Below are 17,797 nucleotides of genomic sequence, written 5' to 3' on the forward strand. Positions count from 1 at the left end.
TGCGGCGAAGGAGGGGGAGAAAAGCTTGGAGGGCCAGACGAACCACCCGCATCTCTAGGTGATTGATGTGCCAGTGGGATTGGGTAGGGGACCAATATCCCTGCATGGCCTGCAACTGGCAGACTGCTCCCCAACCGGAGAGGCTGGCATCCGTCGTCACCACAATCCACTGCGGAGTCTGAAGAGATCATCCTTTCAGAAGGTGTCGAAGCGAGAGCCACCACTGAATGTCGCTGATGGTAGAGTCGGAGAAAGAGAGCTGCGCCTGAAACTGTTCCGACACCGGCTTCCAGTGGGATAGCAAAGCTTTCTGTAAAGGTCGCATATGCGCAAGTGCCCAGGGAACCAAGTCGATCGTGGAAGCCATGGTCCCCAGGACCTGCAGGTAGTCCCACGCTGTGGGGAGAGGCATAGAAAGGAAGCTTCGGACTTGATCCATCAACTTGAATGCCCGGGAGTCCGGCAGGAACACCTTGCCGAGTCGGGTATTGAACCGAGCTCCGAGGAATTCCAAAACCTGGGAAGGCCGGAGATGGCTCTTGGCAAAATTGACTATCCATCCCAGAGACGAAAGGAGCGCAAGGACGCGGTCCACTGCCAACCTGCATGAGGTCTCCGACTTGGCCCGCACTAGCCAATCGTCCAGATACGGGTGGACTAGGATGCCCTCCCGCCGGAGAGCGGCTGCCACCACCACCATGACCTTGGAAAATGTGCGTGGTGCCGTGGCGAGACCGAAGGGGAGAGCCCGGAACTGATAATGTTGTCCCAAGATGTGGAATCGGAGATACCGCTGATGTTCGGCCCGGATTGGAATGTGGAGATAGGCCTCCGTCAGATCAAGAGAGGCCAGAAACTTTCCAGGATGAACAGCCGCTATAACAGCCCTCAGAGTTTCCATCCGGAAATGGGGTACTCTGTGGGCCCTGTCAACTCTCTTGAGGTCCAGGATGGGTTGAAAGGAGTCGTCCTTTTTTGGAAACACGAAGTAAATAGAATACTGGCCGGTGCCCTGCTCCTGCACGGGGACCGGGACTATAGCCCCCAGCCCCTGGAGTCAGGCAAGAGTCTGACAGACAGCAGCCCGCTTCTGAGGGCCGCATAGGGAGACTAGGTACAGATCCAGCAGGTCCCGAGCAAATTCTAATGCGTAGCCTTTCGATTAACTCGAGAACCCACTGATCCGACATGATTTTGGCCCATTCCTCCAAGAACAGGGATAGACGACCACCTAAGTTTGGAACGGAGGAATGGACCAGCCGAATCTCATTGAGAGGTGGGCTTGGCTGCGGGACACTGAGGGTTACCATCCCGGAAGGCACAGCGCCCGCGAAGGACTGAGACCAGAACTGAGACCTAGAAAAATTTCCCTTAGAAGAGGTGCCCTGTGTCCTAGGACTATATCTCCGCTGACCCCGGAAGCGGGTGTGAATGGGGAAGAAGGTTCTTGCCTGTTTCGGGCGATCCTCAGGAAGTTTGTGGACCTTGTTCTCACCCAAGGATTTGATAAGCTGGTCCAGGTCCTCACCAAAAAGTAACTTATTTTGAAGGGGAGTGTGCCGAGTTGTGCCTTGGAAGACGAATCAGCCGCCCGGCCGCAACCGCGGAAGCCATCGCCTTTGCCTGGACCCGGAACAAGTCGTAAAGGGCGTCAGCCCCATACGCTATAGCCTCTTCCAATCTTTCAGCCTGCTCTGCCTCTGCAGACGGGAGGTCCTAGATGCTGAGCAATTGTTGAACCCACCTGAGGCTTGCCCGCTGCATGAGACTGCTGCAGATAGATGCCCGAACACCCAAGGCCAACACCTCGAAGATGCGCTTGAGATGAAATTCCAACTTGCAGTCCTGGACGTCCCGTAGGGCCGTAGCCCCCACCACCGGGATGGTGGTGTGCTTGGTGACAGCAGTCACAGAGGAATCCACCCTAGAAATTTTCAGCATATCCAAACACTCTTCCGGGAGTGGATAGAGCTTTTCCATAGCCCTGCCAACATGGAGCCCTGATTCTGGAGCCTCTCACTCTCGGAGAAGCATCAGCCGATGCATTGGATGATAAGGGAATGTGCATGGAAGGGCCCTGAGTCCCGCCATGACCGGGTCTGCGCAAGCCGGCATTGCGGCAGAAAATTCATCCACAGTGGAGCACTCTATCCCCAATTCCTGGGAGACAAAAAGAAGAAGGGGCTCCAATTCTTCCTGCCTGGGGTCATCCTCCTCCAGAGGAGGGGGAGGCTCGACATCTTGATCTGGATCTTGGGCTGGGGTCACTAAAGGATCAGGAGGGTCGGGGGAGGGGGAAACCCCCGGGACCATCCGCACTCGAATAGACCCCTGTGAAGCAAGAACCACAGGAGCTGGGAGTGCCACAACCCGAGGATTTTTTGGAGGAGGGGGCCCAGGGGGAGAATCTGCCTCCTCCTGTAGGCTGGCCAAATAGGATTTGTGCATCAAAAGCACAAATTCTGATGAAAAACGAGGTCGGGAACCTCGGGGGGGGGGGGGGGGCTGTCAAAAACTGCCTCAGGGGAATGAGCGGGGCTCAAATCAGGGGGAGGATTGAAAAAATCCAGGTCCTGTGAGTCCTGCCGGCCTGAAAACGCAGTCTCTGAAAATCCCAAGATGGCCGCCGTTCCCGCGGTCTGCCGACCTGGGAACGGCCCGGCCATGTGCTTCTGAGGCTTGGCCCAGGGAGCTGGAGAGACTGCTGCCGTGGAGGAACCCTCATCTCCGGGAATGCAGCGCGAACAAAGCCCCTGTTGGGAAAGCCGGATGGAAGACTCCCCGCAGGCAAGACAGAGTGGGGATCGCGGCATGGCTCTGTGCAGGAGCAGAGAAAATCAGCTGATCAGACTGGGCTGTAGGAGCGGAAGCAGGCGACTGAACGCTGCACGCTCCTTCCTCTCTCAGAAGCTGCCAAAAATGCACCCAAGGTAATTCTTAGAAAACTCCCCAATTAAATCTTTTTTTTTTTTAAATCGGGTAGGCAGGGGAATAAGCGTCCCTGCCTGCAGCACAAATGAACAAAGTACTCAGGAGATTAGAGAGAGAGGAAGCTGTACTGGGGAAGTGACTGGCACCACAAATTTCACCCCACAGCCAAGGAACACCGGGAATAGGGGACCTAGGCTATGGAACCACAAGGGGCAAAAGCCCCCCTAGGCCCCCACAAGAGCGAGGAGACAGTAACCTGTCTCCTGACAGAAATCCACAGAGCCCAAAAAAAGTTTTCACTGACCTTTTTTTTTTTTTTTTTTAAGTACAGAATAACAAATACTTGCTTGATCCGATATAGTTAAAACAGAAAGGGAGTCCCAGAGGGGACTAGATAAAAGGAAATGGGGAGCTGTCGCATCTGCTGGAGACAGACAAATACTGAGGGGCTGCAGGTAGGCTCTGTCCTGATATAGGATCCCCTTTCAGTTTTGGTCTGTCTCCATCTGCTGGACAGAAGGTTCAACCCATGGTCTGGACTGATCCGGGTACGTACAGGGAATGGAGAATTCTTCACTTGTGCACCAAGAGGCCTAAGGTGATTACAATTTTTCAAATGAAACGTTTTTGGCATATGTAAGAGAGAGGACTCTGGTACAAGCACATTTGGAGCAATCATACCTCTTTCCCAGCAGCCCCAGAAAGGTGATGTGTACTTTACCATTACTGTCTGAGCTGGACAGCCTCCGCTTGCGCACACGTCTCATCTCTTTGCCTCTTCCGATGTGGACACTTTTCTGCGAGCCATCGCTCTCCGAATCCTCCCTGTAGTTGACTTGGCGCTTCTGGTTCCTCCGGGATCTCCTCCGCCTGGTTTCTAGGTAGTCATTGCTGAAATCACTAGAAGGGTCACTCTCTGTACAGAAGGGAAAGAGATTCGCCATCTGATCACTTACACATGTACTGTGGCACAGCAGCCCCCAAGCTTGTCATCCCAGTGTCCGGTCACATTTATTAGGGCTGCAAAGTCTTTGCTGACTAATCAGAAGGGCTCCACTGAGTGCATACTTCCGTATAGTCCTAAATCTGATGTTCACTTAAAAAAAAAAAAAAAAAGTTGATTTTAGGGGAGAATTAGAACATATTGCCCAGCCAGGGCAAATGAACACTTGATTGGACAATTAGGGAGCAATTTTCCAAAGTTTAGGCTCTTAACTTTTGGAGTAAGGCCCCTAAAATGGCCCTTTTTACAATTTACTCGGGATGAGTGCCTACATTTAGGCTCCCAAATTTAAAAGCCTATAAAGCGGGGAGCTATAGGGGCATATTTACAGTGTGGAAACAAAGTTAGGAACTTAACACCAATTTTCTGAACTAGGCATCTAACTTAGGAGCCTAAATCTAAGCAAATGAATAGCAGCCCTAAATTTAGGACCCTAAGTTACAGGCTCCTAAATTTATGTGAATTTTCAGCTGGAAACTTAGGCTCCCAAGTTCAGCTAAAAATAGGCATCAAACCTAGGCACCTAACCGATGCTTAAATTTAGATGTTCAGCTTTTTTTTTTTGGAATCTCAGCCCTTTAATTATTAAGTGTAATTTCCTAATTTCCAAATCTGTATTAAAGGATCAGGGTGGAAATCCTTCTTGTCAGCAGCAGTAGCAATGGAACAATAAGATAGAAGTTTGTCCTTCCTTTGGCTAGGGGCAGGAGATGAGCTGAAGTCACTATCTCACCTTGGGATCAAGCTCCTTTTTCGGGGGGGTGGAAACAGAGAGAAAGAACACTTTCTCTCTGTTTCCTAGAAGATTGCGTTGGATTTTCCAAGTTATTTGTAGATTATACATCGTAGCCACACATTGCAGACCTCAAAGGAGCAAGCCCTTGAGCACTCACAACCAGGAAGGAGCATTGCAGCCCATGCCCTGTTACTTGCATGTTACATGTGGGGACGTTAGCAGGGTGCACTAACACTTGCCGCCCTCACCAGATCCCTCGTTTGTGTCATCGGAGTCGTCCTCCTCTTCATCATCATCAGAGTACCTCCTCCTGACCGTCCTCCTTCGCAAGCGCCTGCTCTGTCTCATGGGTCTGGCATAATGCCGACGGGGTCTGCGAGTGCCAAAGTCGGCATCGCTGTCATCATTGGACTGCAGGTCCTCGCTTTCATCCAGGTTGTCGTCGGTCACCACAAACTCATCTTGAGATCTAATGGGAGCAAAATTTCCCAGCAGACACAATATCACTGCATGTACAAGAGGATCCCTTTATCGCAAGCTATGTCTAGATTCCACTGTACCTAACCATACCCATCCGTGAGTATGTGTACATACATAAATACACACACATCACATATATTAGCTACCTCAACTATTTTATGTAGGTGTGCAGCGATGCCTTATTAGGATCTAATGTAAGCATTCAGCATTACCAAAAATAAATAAATAATAAATAAATAAATTATAAACAAAAGGGAATATTCCTAAATTTTCTGATTTGCATTTCAATGTTACTAGCACACTGAAACTGTAGTATAGCATGACAAAGGTGTTTCTGTGTGCAGCAGTCACAAACGAAGACGCAGCCAGAGTCGAGTGCTCCAGCTTAGTGAGAGTTTCTTTTCTCCACTTGGTTGCTTATCGGAGACATGCACTGATCTACTGCATGTCTTCCATGGCTGATCTGGAGCAAGATTTCAGCTCCATTGTACTACACAGAAATCTCAGAAGGCCTCCAAAAACAGACAAATGCCAGTTGAAAATGGAAATTACATGGAAAAACTGTTTTTTAATGAGTCTGCCATAAAAAAATAAAAATAAATATATATATATAGAGAGAGAGAGAGAGAGAGAGAGAGAGAGAGAGAGAGAGACAGAGAAAGTGATTTGCCTTGTCTTTTCATCATACTATACTGGAGGGTTACACAGAAACACTGTCAGCAAGTGTCCCCTTGTGATGTGATACACACCTTACAAAACCATATTAAAAATGTTGAATATACATCGTAACTTAGCCAGATAAGTAATTTCGCTGGTTAGCACTTAACTGGCCAGTTTTTAATATTGACTCCATCTATAAATATATTAGTGAGTTAGGCCATACATTTCTATAATTCTATTAACAAGGAATGTAGCAAGGAATGTAGCAAGGAATGTAGCTTGGAAATACATGTTTATATATTCGTCTGAACTGCTTTTAAAATTAAATTCAAATGTTGAAAAAGTATGGAGCAATCGTCTACATTTGAGCAGGACTTCCATTATAGCAATGCTTTCTCTAATTTAATATCTGGTTACTTGACTGATAAAGATTTATCTGATTAGTGCTAAGAACAGCACTTTTGGAGGGGGAAGGTCATTTCTGCACATTTTGAGTGTTCAGACCTTGACTTCCACTTGAGGACATGTGAAGTATCCAAAACAGCACCTGGTTGAGAGTTACTATCCATGGTCATAACTGTTAGTATGTCTGCTACAGGAGAAAAATATTTACTTCATATGAAAGCTTTGCTGGTTCTGCCACAATGCATTCCTGGACAAGCCTTATATTGCAAATGCAGCATGGCTAAGAAATAACTGTTAAGGTTTCTCAAAGCAAATTTAGAGCCTGATTTACTAAGAGGTAGATTTTAAAAGCGTTGCTCGAGCAAAAACGGCCACATATTTATTTATTTATTTGTTGAGTTTTATATACCGTCATTCGGTAGAGCCATCATAAAGGTTTACAAAAATATACATTTTTCTTAGCAGTTGTGTAACAGAAAAAACAATGTGCACCTTATGTGGGCCACACGTGAGCTATGCGAATTTTAAGAAGCCAGGAAGGGCGCGCGTACATGCATGTTGCTTGCGCAACTTTGCTACTGCTCTTTATGTGGCGCAGGAGAGAGAGAGAGAGAGAGAGAGGGGGAGACACTCTCTATATAAGTAACCACTCTAGAGGGGCACTTTGAATCAGGGTGGGTTTTCGGGAGGTGGGTGGGGTTAGGGGGTATTGTTCCAGACACATTCAGAGGTATTCATAGTAAAACTGACATCAGTAAAGAATTATAGCCCTTATCAGTGATGAAAAGTCTAACAAGACGAGTCGATTTGTAAACTGCAGTGCTAGCTCCTCTTCATCACTGATAAGAGCTATAATTCTTTACTGATGGCAGTTTTACTATGAATACCTCTGAATGTGTCTGTAATAACACCCCCCCCCCCCCAACCCACCTTCCAAAAACTCACCCCGATTCAAAGTGCCCCTCTAGAGTGGTACACTAATATATAGTGTCAGACTGACTCTATACTGAGGTTCTCTCTCTCCCTCCCCCCACTGAGTGCACAAGATACGTGTGTGAAAAGTATGCGTGGCAACAGTATTTTATATGCTACGCGTGTACTTTATAAAATGAGGCGTATTTTTGCTCGCATTGCAATATGTGCATTTATGGGCGCACGCGCGTTCCCTTTGAACATTTACCCGTAAGGTTTCCCTCCCCCCCCCATGCTTAGTAAATGAGGCCCTTAGCTTGTTTCCAGATCTATGGAAGAAGTCTGGGGGGCTTCAAGTCTCTGTTTACCCTGCAAGTCAATGGAGGCAGCCATCGGTCACACCCTGTACCCTACACAGCAAAACCTACGTCTAAGAGGCAGCGATTTCTGAAACTTGGGCTGTTTCACGGCTCACGCACCCTTCACTGATTCGGAACTCGTCTTCGCTCTCTTCTTCGTCTGCGTTACTGTCACTGTCCAGGTCGTTCAGGCGCCTCCGTTTCTTGCGGCGGGCGGCAGCTCTCTGAGGTCGTTTGCTCTCTTTCCTTTCTTCCTCCAAGATGGTGGAGATGTCTTTCCCCCGGTGACCTGTGATGTTGGACATGTCTTTGCCTCGGCCACCACCTAGACAGCATGAGAAAAGATTTCAGACGCCCCTATTTTCTTAATCCAATGGTTGCTACTTACATACTTCTACCATCATTTATAGTGGCGAATTATCAACCAACAAAAGGACACAGGGGACAGAAAGTGCCAGAAATAATACTGTGTTAAACATAATGGTCTAATGCGCGTCTGCTTAATGGGATAATGTCTTCTTTCAACCCTAAAATAGGGTAAGTAACACCGCTAACGTTTCAAATGATTTGAGAGATGCTTAATATTGCAAGCTTTATTACGCGATGACAAAAGAATACCAAACTATTCAAAAACACGCAGACATATATTAATCAATTGTCCTAGTCAATCATTCCTCATTCATACCACATCTAAACTCTCTTCAGTGCTATACATTTATACCATGTATAAATACCAACATACAAACATTGCCAAAATATATAGAGTGCTTGTAATGAAACAATAAAACACTTGCAATAGAAGTGAACTTCAAGAAAGATACTTTGTGAATTGCACATGAGTCACATGAAAGACACCTTCATTAAAAAAGGGGATACAGCCGAACCACAGTCCACAAAGAAAGGATACTTTGTAATAGTTTCACAGGAATGTTGTGCATATCTTCTCACTTCATATAGTTTCCACTACTATTTCTGTGTCCCTACAAAGGCCTCTATTTCGCCATACAGGCTTCTTCAGGGGAAGTTATGGCTCATAACTTATTCTTGCATTGATACCAAGGACTGTATTTAGTGAAGAGAACTTGATCTCTTATTGCTGATTCTTTATATGTCGATTTGCCAATTCAGTGTCTCACGTCTTCAACTGTTGTTAATTAGCAGCTTGCTAAATACAGCATAATCATTGTTGTTTCTTTCCTTTAGTAGAATTTGTAGCCAGATTGCAGGATTTTTTTTGTGTGTTAGATACATGATGTGGAAGTATATTATTCTAATTCGATTTAGTCCTGTCTGGGGTCGTGTGAATTTTCAAGTGCTAAAATGGGGTCATACTAGCTAAAGGTTTGGGAAGCCCTGAGATACAGAATTTGGTTGAGAGAAGATGTCATTGCATTAAGCAGATCATCATTAGTCATTATGTGTAACACAGTATTGCTTCAGGCACTTACTGTTCCTAGTCTCCTTTTGCTGGTTTCTCACATAACCACTATCCCCCTCCCCACCTGCAATCTGGCTACAAATTCACCTAAAAGAAAAAAACAATCCACAGAAATACATACACACACACACATATATATATATATATATATATATATATATATATATAAACATATACACACATATATATACACATATAGCAAATGTTGCTTACCTGTAACAGGTGTCACAGGACAGCAGGATGTTAGTCCTCACATATGGGTGACATCACAGGATGGTGCCCAATCACGGAACACTTTTGTCAAAGTTTCCAGAACTTTGACTGGCCCCTACTGGGCATGCCCAGCATGGCACTAACCCTGCAGCCAGCAAGGGTCCCCCTTCAGTCTTGTTTAAAAAGCTACAGGAAGTGCCGAAAAATAAAATAAGAAATGTAACGAACCCAACACCACGGGGAGACGGGCAGGTTTTGTGAGGACTAACATCTTGCTGTCCTGTGAGAACACCTGCTACAGGTAAGCAACATTTGCTTTCTCACAGGAGAAGCAGGATGGTAGTCCTCACATATGGGTGAGCACCGAGCTGAGGATGTCAGAGTATGCACCAAATGTACCCAAGACGTGCAACAGGCACAACAACTGGGGTAGAATTTGGTAGAGAGCATCCTGAACCCTAATGGGCAGGCGGAAGGGTGTTGGTACATCAAGTTGTGAATAGGTTACGCAGGACAGACTGGCCGAAGATGGAATCTTGTCTTCCGGCCTTGTCCAAGCAATAGTGGGCTGCGAAGGTATGGAGAGAACTCCAGGTGGCAGCCCTGCAAATGTCAGGAAGCGGCACCGATCGTAGGTGTGCTACTGAAGTCGCCATGGCCCTCACAGAGTGTGCTTTAACATGGTCCTGAAGTGAAATGCCTGCTTGCTGATAGCAAAATGATATGCAGTCCGCTAACCAGGAGGAGAGAGTCTGCTTACCCACAGGCTGCCCCAATTTGGTGGAATGGAAAGAGACAAACAATTGAGTGCTTTTCCTGTTGGCAGTTGTATGGTCTAGATAGAACGCTAGAGCCCGTTTACAGTCAAGGGTATGCAGAGCCTGTTCTCCTGGATTGGAATGGGGCCTGGGAAAAAAGGTAGGTAGTATAATGGATTGATTGAGATGAAACTCTGACACTACCTTAGGCATGAACTTAGGGTGAGTGCGGAGTACTGGCCGGTCTTGCAGAAGTTTAGTGTAAGGCGGATAGGTAACTAGGGCCTGTAACTACCTAACTCTCCGGTATGATGTCCCCTAATACCGGTGTATAAAAGTCTCTAAAATAAAATAAATAAACTCTGCGAGCCGAAGTGATTGCCAAAAGGAAAATCACTTTCCATGTGAGATAGCGAAGTTCACAGGATTGGAGAGGCTTGAATGGTAGTTTCATGAGCCTTCCTAAAACCAGGTTGAGTTCCCAAGAAGGGGCTGGAGGACGCAGTGGAGGCTTGAGGTGAAGCAAGCCCTTCAGAAAACATGTTACAAGAGGTTGTACTGATATAGGAACATCCCCAACACCTTTATGGAAGGCGGCCACCGCACTAACATGCATTCTGATGGAGGAAGTTTTTAGACCTGACTCCGACAAATGCCAGAGATAGTCCAGAAACTTCGTGATTGGACAGGTAAAGGGGTCAAGGGATTGAGAAGAGCACCATGACTGAAACCTGTTCCATTTATAAGAATAAGATTTTCTCGTGGAAGGCTTCCGTGAAGCAATCAGGACACGGGAAACTGATTCAGAAAGGTTAAGTGGTTGAAGGATTAACCTTTCAACATCCATGCCATCAGGGACAAGGCTTTCAGATTGGGGTGGCGCAGGCACCCCTCGTTTTGTGTAATCAGAAGCTGGTCCTTTCCCAAGGGAATGTGTCTGCGAATGGAAAGATCCTGAAGTACTGGAAACCACACTTGGCGAGGCCAGTGAGGTGCTATCAGGATCATGGTTCCCTTGTCCTGACGTAACTTCACGAGAGTCTTTGAGAGAAGTGGAAGTGGAGGGAATGCATATAAGAGACCTGTCGCCCACAAGAGGGAGAACGCATCTCTTGGTTGTGAGTGTTGGCTGCGAGTGAGAGAGCAAAAGTTCTCTACTTTGCGGTTTTGAAATGTTGCAAAGAGATCTATATGAGGCCATATGAGGCCCCATTGTTGGAAGATCGAGTCCACCACTAAGGAGTTGAGAGACCACTCTTGCGGTTGAAAGGCGCAACTTAGCTTGTCTGCCAACACATTGTCCACTCCCGACAAGTAGGTGGCCCTGAGGTACATTGAATGGGAAAGGGCCTCTACCCATATCTGCGCAGCTTCCTAGCACAGTAGGTAGGAGCCCGTCCCTCCCTGTTTGTTGATGTACCACATGGCCACCTGGTTGTCCATCTGAATCAGGATGACTTGATTGGAGAGGCGATCCTGAAATACCCTAAGAGCATATCTGATTGCTCGCAGCTCCAGGAAATTGATTTGGTATTTGGCTTCCTCTGGAGACCAATTTCCTTGTGTCTGCAGATTGGCCACATGGGCACCCCAGCCAAGATTGGAAGCATCGGTGGTGAGAATTATTTGAGGGCCTGGAGGCTGGAAGGGCAAGCCTTGGAGGAGATTGATCTGATTTTTCCACCAGGCGAGAGAGTGACGGAGTGAGTCGGTGACGTGGACAATGATCGACAGGGGCTGAATGCATTGAGTCCATTGTGACCTTACAGTCCACTACATGACTCTCATGGCTAGGCGGGCCATTGGGTGACCTGAACTGAGGACGCCATGTGTCCCAGTATGATGAGAAAGCGGCATGCAGTCGTGTAGCACTGAGACTGCAGCTGGTGTGCGAGAGAGACGAGAGTGAGAGCTCGTTGTTGAGATAGAAAAGCTTTTGCCTGCAAGGTGTCCAAGTCTGCCCCTATGAATGATAAGGTTTGAGATGGGACTAAATAGGATTTGTCTTAGTTGACGAGAAATCCTAGCGAAATCAGGGTGTGCAAGGTAAGATGCAGGGACGACAGAGCAGTTTGCTGAGTGGGAGCCCTGATCAACCAATTGTCTAGATAGGGGTAGACGTGAACTCCTTGAGTCCTGAGGAAGGCTGCAACTACTACGAGACATTTCGTGAAGACTCGTGGTGCAGACGCGAGGCCAAATGGAAGCACTCGGTACTGATAGTGCTTGGGGTCTACCAGAAATCTCAGGTGTTTGCAATGAGATGGAGCTATCGCAATATGAGTGTATGCATCCTGGAGGTCTAGAGAGCAGAGCCAATCTCCTTTTTGCAGAAGAGGAAGGAGGGAACCCAAGGTTACCATCTTGAACTTTTCTCGTTGGAGGTACCTGTTGAGGGCACGTAGGTCCAGAATTGGACGAACGTCGCCTGATTTTTTGGGGATTAGAAAGTACCGGGAATAGAATCCTAGGCCTCGTTGGGAATAGGGTACTGGTTCTATTGCTCTGGACTGGAGGAGGAGGGAGACCTCCTGTACCAGAAGTGGTGAGTGGTCGGATGTTCCCCATGTCAGCCGAGGCGGGGAGTCCGGTGGGATGGAGAGAAAGTTCATGTGATAACCCTGAGAGATTATGGCAAGGACCCACTGGTCTGAGGTGATTGTGTGCCATTTGTTGTGGAAATGGCACAATCGACCTCCCACTGGTATCTGAGGCAGTGGAAGCTGGCTGCTGCTCTCTATGTAGGAGTCAAAAACCGGAAGCAGGGCCCGGCTGAGGAACTGCTTGCGGCTTTTGTTTTCGTATCCGACGAGACTGGGCCTTTTGGAAAGGTCTCGTGGAACAAGTCCTAGACTGTGGTGGATAGGACTTCTTTGGACGGAAGAATGACTTTTTAGTATCCTTCCTGAATGGCTGCTTGGAGGCATACTCAGAAGGCATCAGAGAGCTGTCTCAGGGTCTCATGATGGTCCTTGAGTTCCGCCACCGTTCTTTGAATCTGTTCGCCGAACAGATTGTCTCCTACACAGGGCAGGTCGGACAATGTATCCTGCACTTCAGGGCGAAGGTCCGAAGACTTGATCCAGGCCCATCTTCTCGCCGAGATAGCAGCTGCAGATACCCTGGTAGCAGTGTCAAAGATCTCGTAAGATGATCTTATCTCATGCTTGCCCGCTTCAAAACCCTTGTCTACTAGGGTTTGGAGCTGATCTTGAAATTGCTGAGGCAGGGAGTCTGTCAAGTCTGTCAAGTTGTAATGTAACTTTATGACCTCTTTGCCCTTGTTAATGTTTCGTTTCTGCGTTTCACACCCCCCTTGTTATATGTAAACCAGCATGATGTGATTTCTAATCACGAATGCCGGTATAGAAAAACTCTAAATAAATAAAATAAGTCTTGTATTTGCTTAAATAAGACCCTGTTGTATTGGGTCATAAACAGCTGATAAGAGGTGATTCGAGAGATGTGCATTGAGCCCTGGAAGACACGGCAACCAATGGCATCTAGAAATTTTTGCTCCTTGCCTGGGGGAAAGGAAGTGTGAAATTTTGATCTTTGTGTCCTCTTTTGGGCAGATTCCACGACGACAGAGTGGTGATCCAATTGAGATTTTTGAAAACCTGGGGCTGACTGTACCAAATAAGTGATGTCAGCCTTCCTGTTGACTGGAGCAACAGAGACAGGGTGTTTCCAGTTCTTTTTGAGGAGATCCAGAAGAACTTGGTGAATAGGGATGGAGGTTATTTCCTTGGGAGCATCCAGGAATTGCAACAGCTCCATCATTTGGTGCCTGTCATCTTGTTTGGTCTAAAATTGGAAGGGAACCAATTCAGACATCTCCTTCACAAAGTTTATGAAGGAAAGGTCCTCTGGAGGAGAACGCTTTCTGCTTTCAGAAGGAGAAGGTGGTGAAGGCAGGTCATCGGTGTCTGGTGAAGAATCATCTGTCCAGGTATCGTAGGGATCAGCATCTGCCCCTCTAGGAGCCCTAGGGGGAAGGGACGGTGGAATCCCTGAAGGTCCTGGTTGAGGCTCCAAAGGAATCGAAGGAATAATTGGAGGCACAGATGAAGGCATTGATGAATAGATCGGTGGCACCGACGGACGTATCGGCATCGATGGACGTATTGGCATCGATGGATGAGGCATCAGTAGGACTCCCGATGGAGGGATGCGGAACGGTGTTTCCCCTCCCGATGACAAGGTAAGTGGAGAGGGCACCGGAGCCATAGGTGACCCGGGATCCATTGGTGGAAAAGCGGTGATGAGCGCTTCCATTTTCAAGAGCAGCGGTGCCAACGCTTCCGGAATCGGGTCAGCGTTCAGTTCCATGATCGGTACCGGTGTCTGTGCCGGAGGAAATTGGAGTCGATGCATTGCCTTGTCGATGGCCTCCTGAACCAGCTGGTCCAGTTCTTCTTGGAGACCTGGAGCAAGCAGCCTGGCTCTGGAACAGAAGAAGGAGGCAGAAGCATAGCCGGAGGGACCACCGTTAAAGGCGGAGTCGCGGCTCCCAATCCCCTTTCGGGTGAGGGTTGCCTCGGTGACCCGGTCGCCGACAAGGTCAGTGCCTTTTCTGGACGGGGTTTCTTCGATGGTGGCTCGGATGATGGCGAGGTCGATGATTTCGCTCCCTCGATGGTCCGAGACTTCCGATGTCAATGGCGCTCTCTATGATCCCTTCAGTCCTGAGGGGGAGTAGAGGGAGTTGAAGGCCGAGAAGTCATCGATGCTGGACGGTCACCAGCCAGTGGTCGATACTGGCGCGAAGTTGACGGTGCCGGTTCTGACGACGTCAATGCAATAGACAGCATTGGGGTTTGAGCATGGAAGAGAAGTTCATTCTTCTCCATTCTGGCCTTGTGACCTTTTGGTGTCATTAGGGCACATTTGGTGCAGGTCAGGACATCATGCTCACATCTGAGACACATTACACAGACCTTATGAGGGTCTGTTATGGACATGGTGCGATTGCAGTCCGGGCACCGATGGAACCCCGATGCCATGGCCATGAAAAACTCGAGCCACGGTATGGTCGACGGCCAGTAGGCCATGAGGGCCAAACATGAAGGGAATCGACCGAAAACGGGTAAAAACTTACCAGAGTACCGCAGAGTCAAAAATTTGAAGGAGGGACCCCTCTGGGGTATGAAACTTTTTAATAATTCCGTGAGGAAAATTCCTTTCAGGAATCTCTGTGGAGCTCCTTAACCGCGTGGCTACTGCTGCGCGGAAAAAAGAAGACTGAAGGGGAACCCCTGCTGGCTGCAGGGTTAGTGCCATGCTGGGCATGCCCAGTAGGGGCCAGTCAAAGGTCTAGAAACTTTGACAAAAGTGTTCCGTGATTGGGCTCCGTCCTGTGATGTCACCCATATGTGAGGACTACTATCCTGCTTTTCCTGTGAGAAACATATATACATACACATATACACACATATATACACACACACATATACATACATATATATATATATCTTTGTAGCCAGATTGCAGGCTCCTAGAAAAGCCTATAATTTTGGTTAACCTCTAAAACAAAGGGACACATTTTGTTGTTCTATATCCCATTATGACCACTGGATCCACCAACACTTTGTAGGACCAGTAATAATACCACATTTCTCTCATCCAGTTTGTCAACCAAAAAATATGCAAATATCTACTATATGAATATTCATAATGATTAACTTAAACCCCTATCCATTATATTTTTTGAGAGGTAGGGGTGATGGTTGTGTGGGAGCGAGTCAAGGACTGCTTATGAGAAACACTATCCTACAGTGTGCAGACTCAAAACTCATGAAACACTGCAACTCATTAGGTTTCTAAGGCTTCCCTCCTACTTCACTTTAAGAGATTTCTTTGAGGGGAAAATGAAGCTGCTTATTTATAACACGTGTTCTCTGAAAACAGCAGTTCTGTCAAGCAGATGGGTGATATCATCTGACGGCACCAATACGGCTTTCCAGCAAAATCTCGAAGGCTCCTTTGGACATGTGCAGCATTTCGCATGGTCACACAGTGTTTCTCAGTTATATAATTAAGCTAAGGAGCTCAATTCCAGAAGGGTAGGTGAGAAGGTTGGTGTGAGTCAACTATTGATTTCAGATAACATTTGTTACACTTCAGCAACTTTGCTTTTTCTGAAGACAAGAAGTTCATCCTAGTCACGCACATGAGCCTCTCTAGCTAAGGAATGTCTTCCAACTAAAAATGAAAAACAGTCCCACAAAGGATGGAACCAACATTTTTTGTGCAACAGAACACTCTTTCAAAATAAAACCCCCCCACAAAAACAATCTGAAATAAAAAGTGGGTCTGGTTGGGCTCTAACCCTTTCAAAGATCCTGAAGAATGGATATCCAAACCTGCTGGCATTGTCATGAGTCCGTATCCAAACAATAATGGGATGTGATGTGTGGCATGAATTCCATGTTACAACCTTTTAAAGGCTGATCTACGATGGGCTACCAGCGCAACTATGTCCCTTAACATGTCCTTCCCAAGGTGAAATATGCTTGAGCATAAGTGAAGGATATGCAGTTCTCTTTGACACAGCAATCTGAAGCTTGTTGATGCTAAAAGGAATAAAAAGCTGGGTGGACTTCTTACAGTCTTTAGTCTGCTCCAGATAGATCATGATGGTTCTCTCTTGCAATCCAAATTGTATATGGCTTGTTCATCTTTGTAAGCAGGTGTGGTAAAAAGGTTTGAAGAATGATTAACTTGTTTGGGTGGATTTCCATCACAACCTTAGGCAGAAACTTTGAATGTGTGCACAGCACCATTCTGTTGTGATGAAAATTATATAAAGTGGATAAGTCATTAAGGCCCAAATCTCTCCAACCATATGGGCTACAGCAACTAGAACCACAAAAAGCAACTTTCCAGGTCATATGCTTTAGCGCACGAGAGTTGAGAGTAAAAGAAGGCTTTCATCAGTCATGTTAAAACCACACTGAAGTTCCATGATGCAGCAGGGGGCTTCAAATAAAGCAAGCCTTGCATGAATCTTATAACTAAGGGTTAAACCAAAATCTAAATTTCCTTCTACATAATGGTGACATGCACCAGCTGCAGTGAGGTGCGCCCTAACAGTATTGATGCCAGACTGAGATTTGTAGATTTTCAAGCTGTTTTGTGTTGAACATGAAAAAGTATCTAGGGCTTTGCCATCACGCTAGGAAAAAAAACCTTCTCTATTTGTAATCATATGGCCTTTTAGAAGATTCCTTCCTACAAAACAGTATTTGAAATACTGCATTGGAAAGGCTATAGGAACATATTACTTCATACTCCATATGTGGGCCACGAAGGAGAGGGTCTGAAGACTCGGATGGAGTAATGTTCCTTAGTTCTGCTATATTAGAGTTGGAAAAACGTCCAATTTGATTGGTTTCCTAAATGATAAATCCCAAAGGATCAGAAATCAAAGTCAAGAATTATAGTCTTGAGTTTGGTCTGAGTTTTATTAAGGTTTTTGTCACTAGAGGTATTGGAGGATACATGTTCTAGGGACTCTTTCTACAATTAGGGAGAAGATATCTGATGGAAATCTTCTTTTTGACCACTTTCTGAAAGATAATGTTGGCAACCTCCAGTTCCAAGTTGTTGCAAACAGATCTTTCTTGGGATTACCCCACCAAATGAAGATGCTCACTATACTGTGACTCAGGGACCATTCATTTGGGGGTGGGGGTGGGTGGAAGAGTATCTAACTGGCAATAACTTATCTGGGCTGTCTGTTATGGGATGATCCTAAGAGCCAGATAAATGGCTCTTAGAATCATCTCATATGAAACAACCCAGTTCCACAGTCTGATAGCTTCTTGACATAGGAGGTAAAATCTAATCTCTTCCTGCTTATTCAAGTGCAATATGGGTACCTGACTGTATGGACGAGGA

At 46.7% G+C, this 17,797-nt stretch overlaps 1 protein-coding gene across 4 annotated transcripts in view; it reads right to left on the minus strand.

Annotated features, from left to right (window-relative positions):
- The window catches only part of RSF1 (remodeling and spacing factor 1), a 293,731-nt gene that overhangs the window by 8,477 nt on the left and 267,457 nt on the right, over window positions 1-17,797 (minus strand). For all 4 annotated transcript variants that reach the window (XM_029602188.1, XM_029602187.1, XM_029602189.1 and 1 more), the window contains 3 exons: window positions 7,607-7,811; window positions 4,919-5,139; window positions 3,653-3,847 (listed from right to left, as the gene is read on the minus strand). In XM_029602188.1, coding sequence (XP_029458048.1) covers window positions 3,653-3,847; window positions 4,919-5,139; window positions 7,607-7,811 — 621 coding nt within the window. The remainder of the gene's footprint in view (window positions 1-3,652; window positions 3,848-4,918; window positions 5,140-7,606; window positions 7,812-17,797) is intronic.

Source organism: Rhinatrema bivittatum, chromosome 5 (assembly GCF_901001135.1).
Source record: "Rhinatrema bivittatum chromosome 5, aRhiBiv1.1, whole genome shotgun sequence".
In the NCBI taxonomy this organism is placed as follows: Eukaryota; Metazoa; Chordata; class Amphibia; order Gymnophiona; family Rhinatrematidae; genus Rhinatrema; species Rhinatrema bivittatum.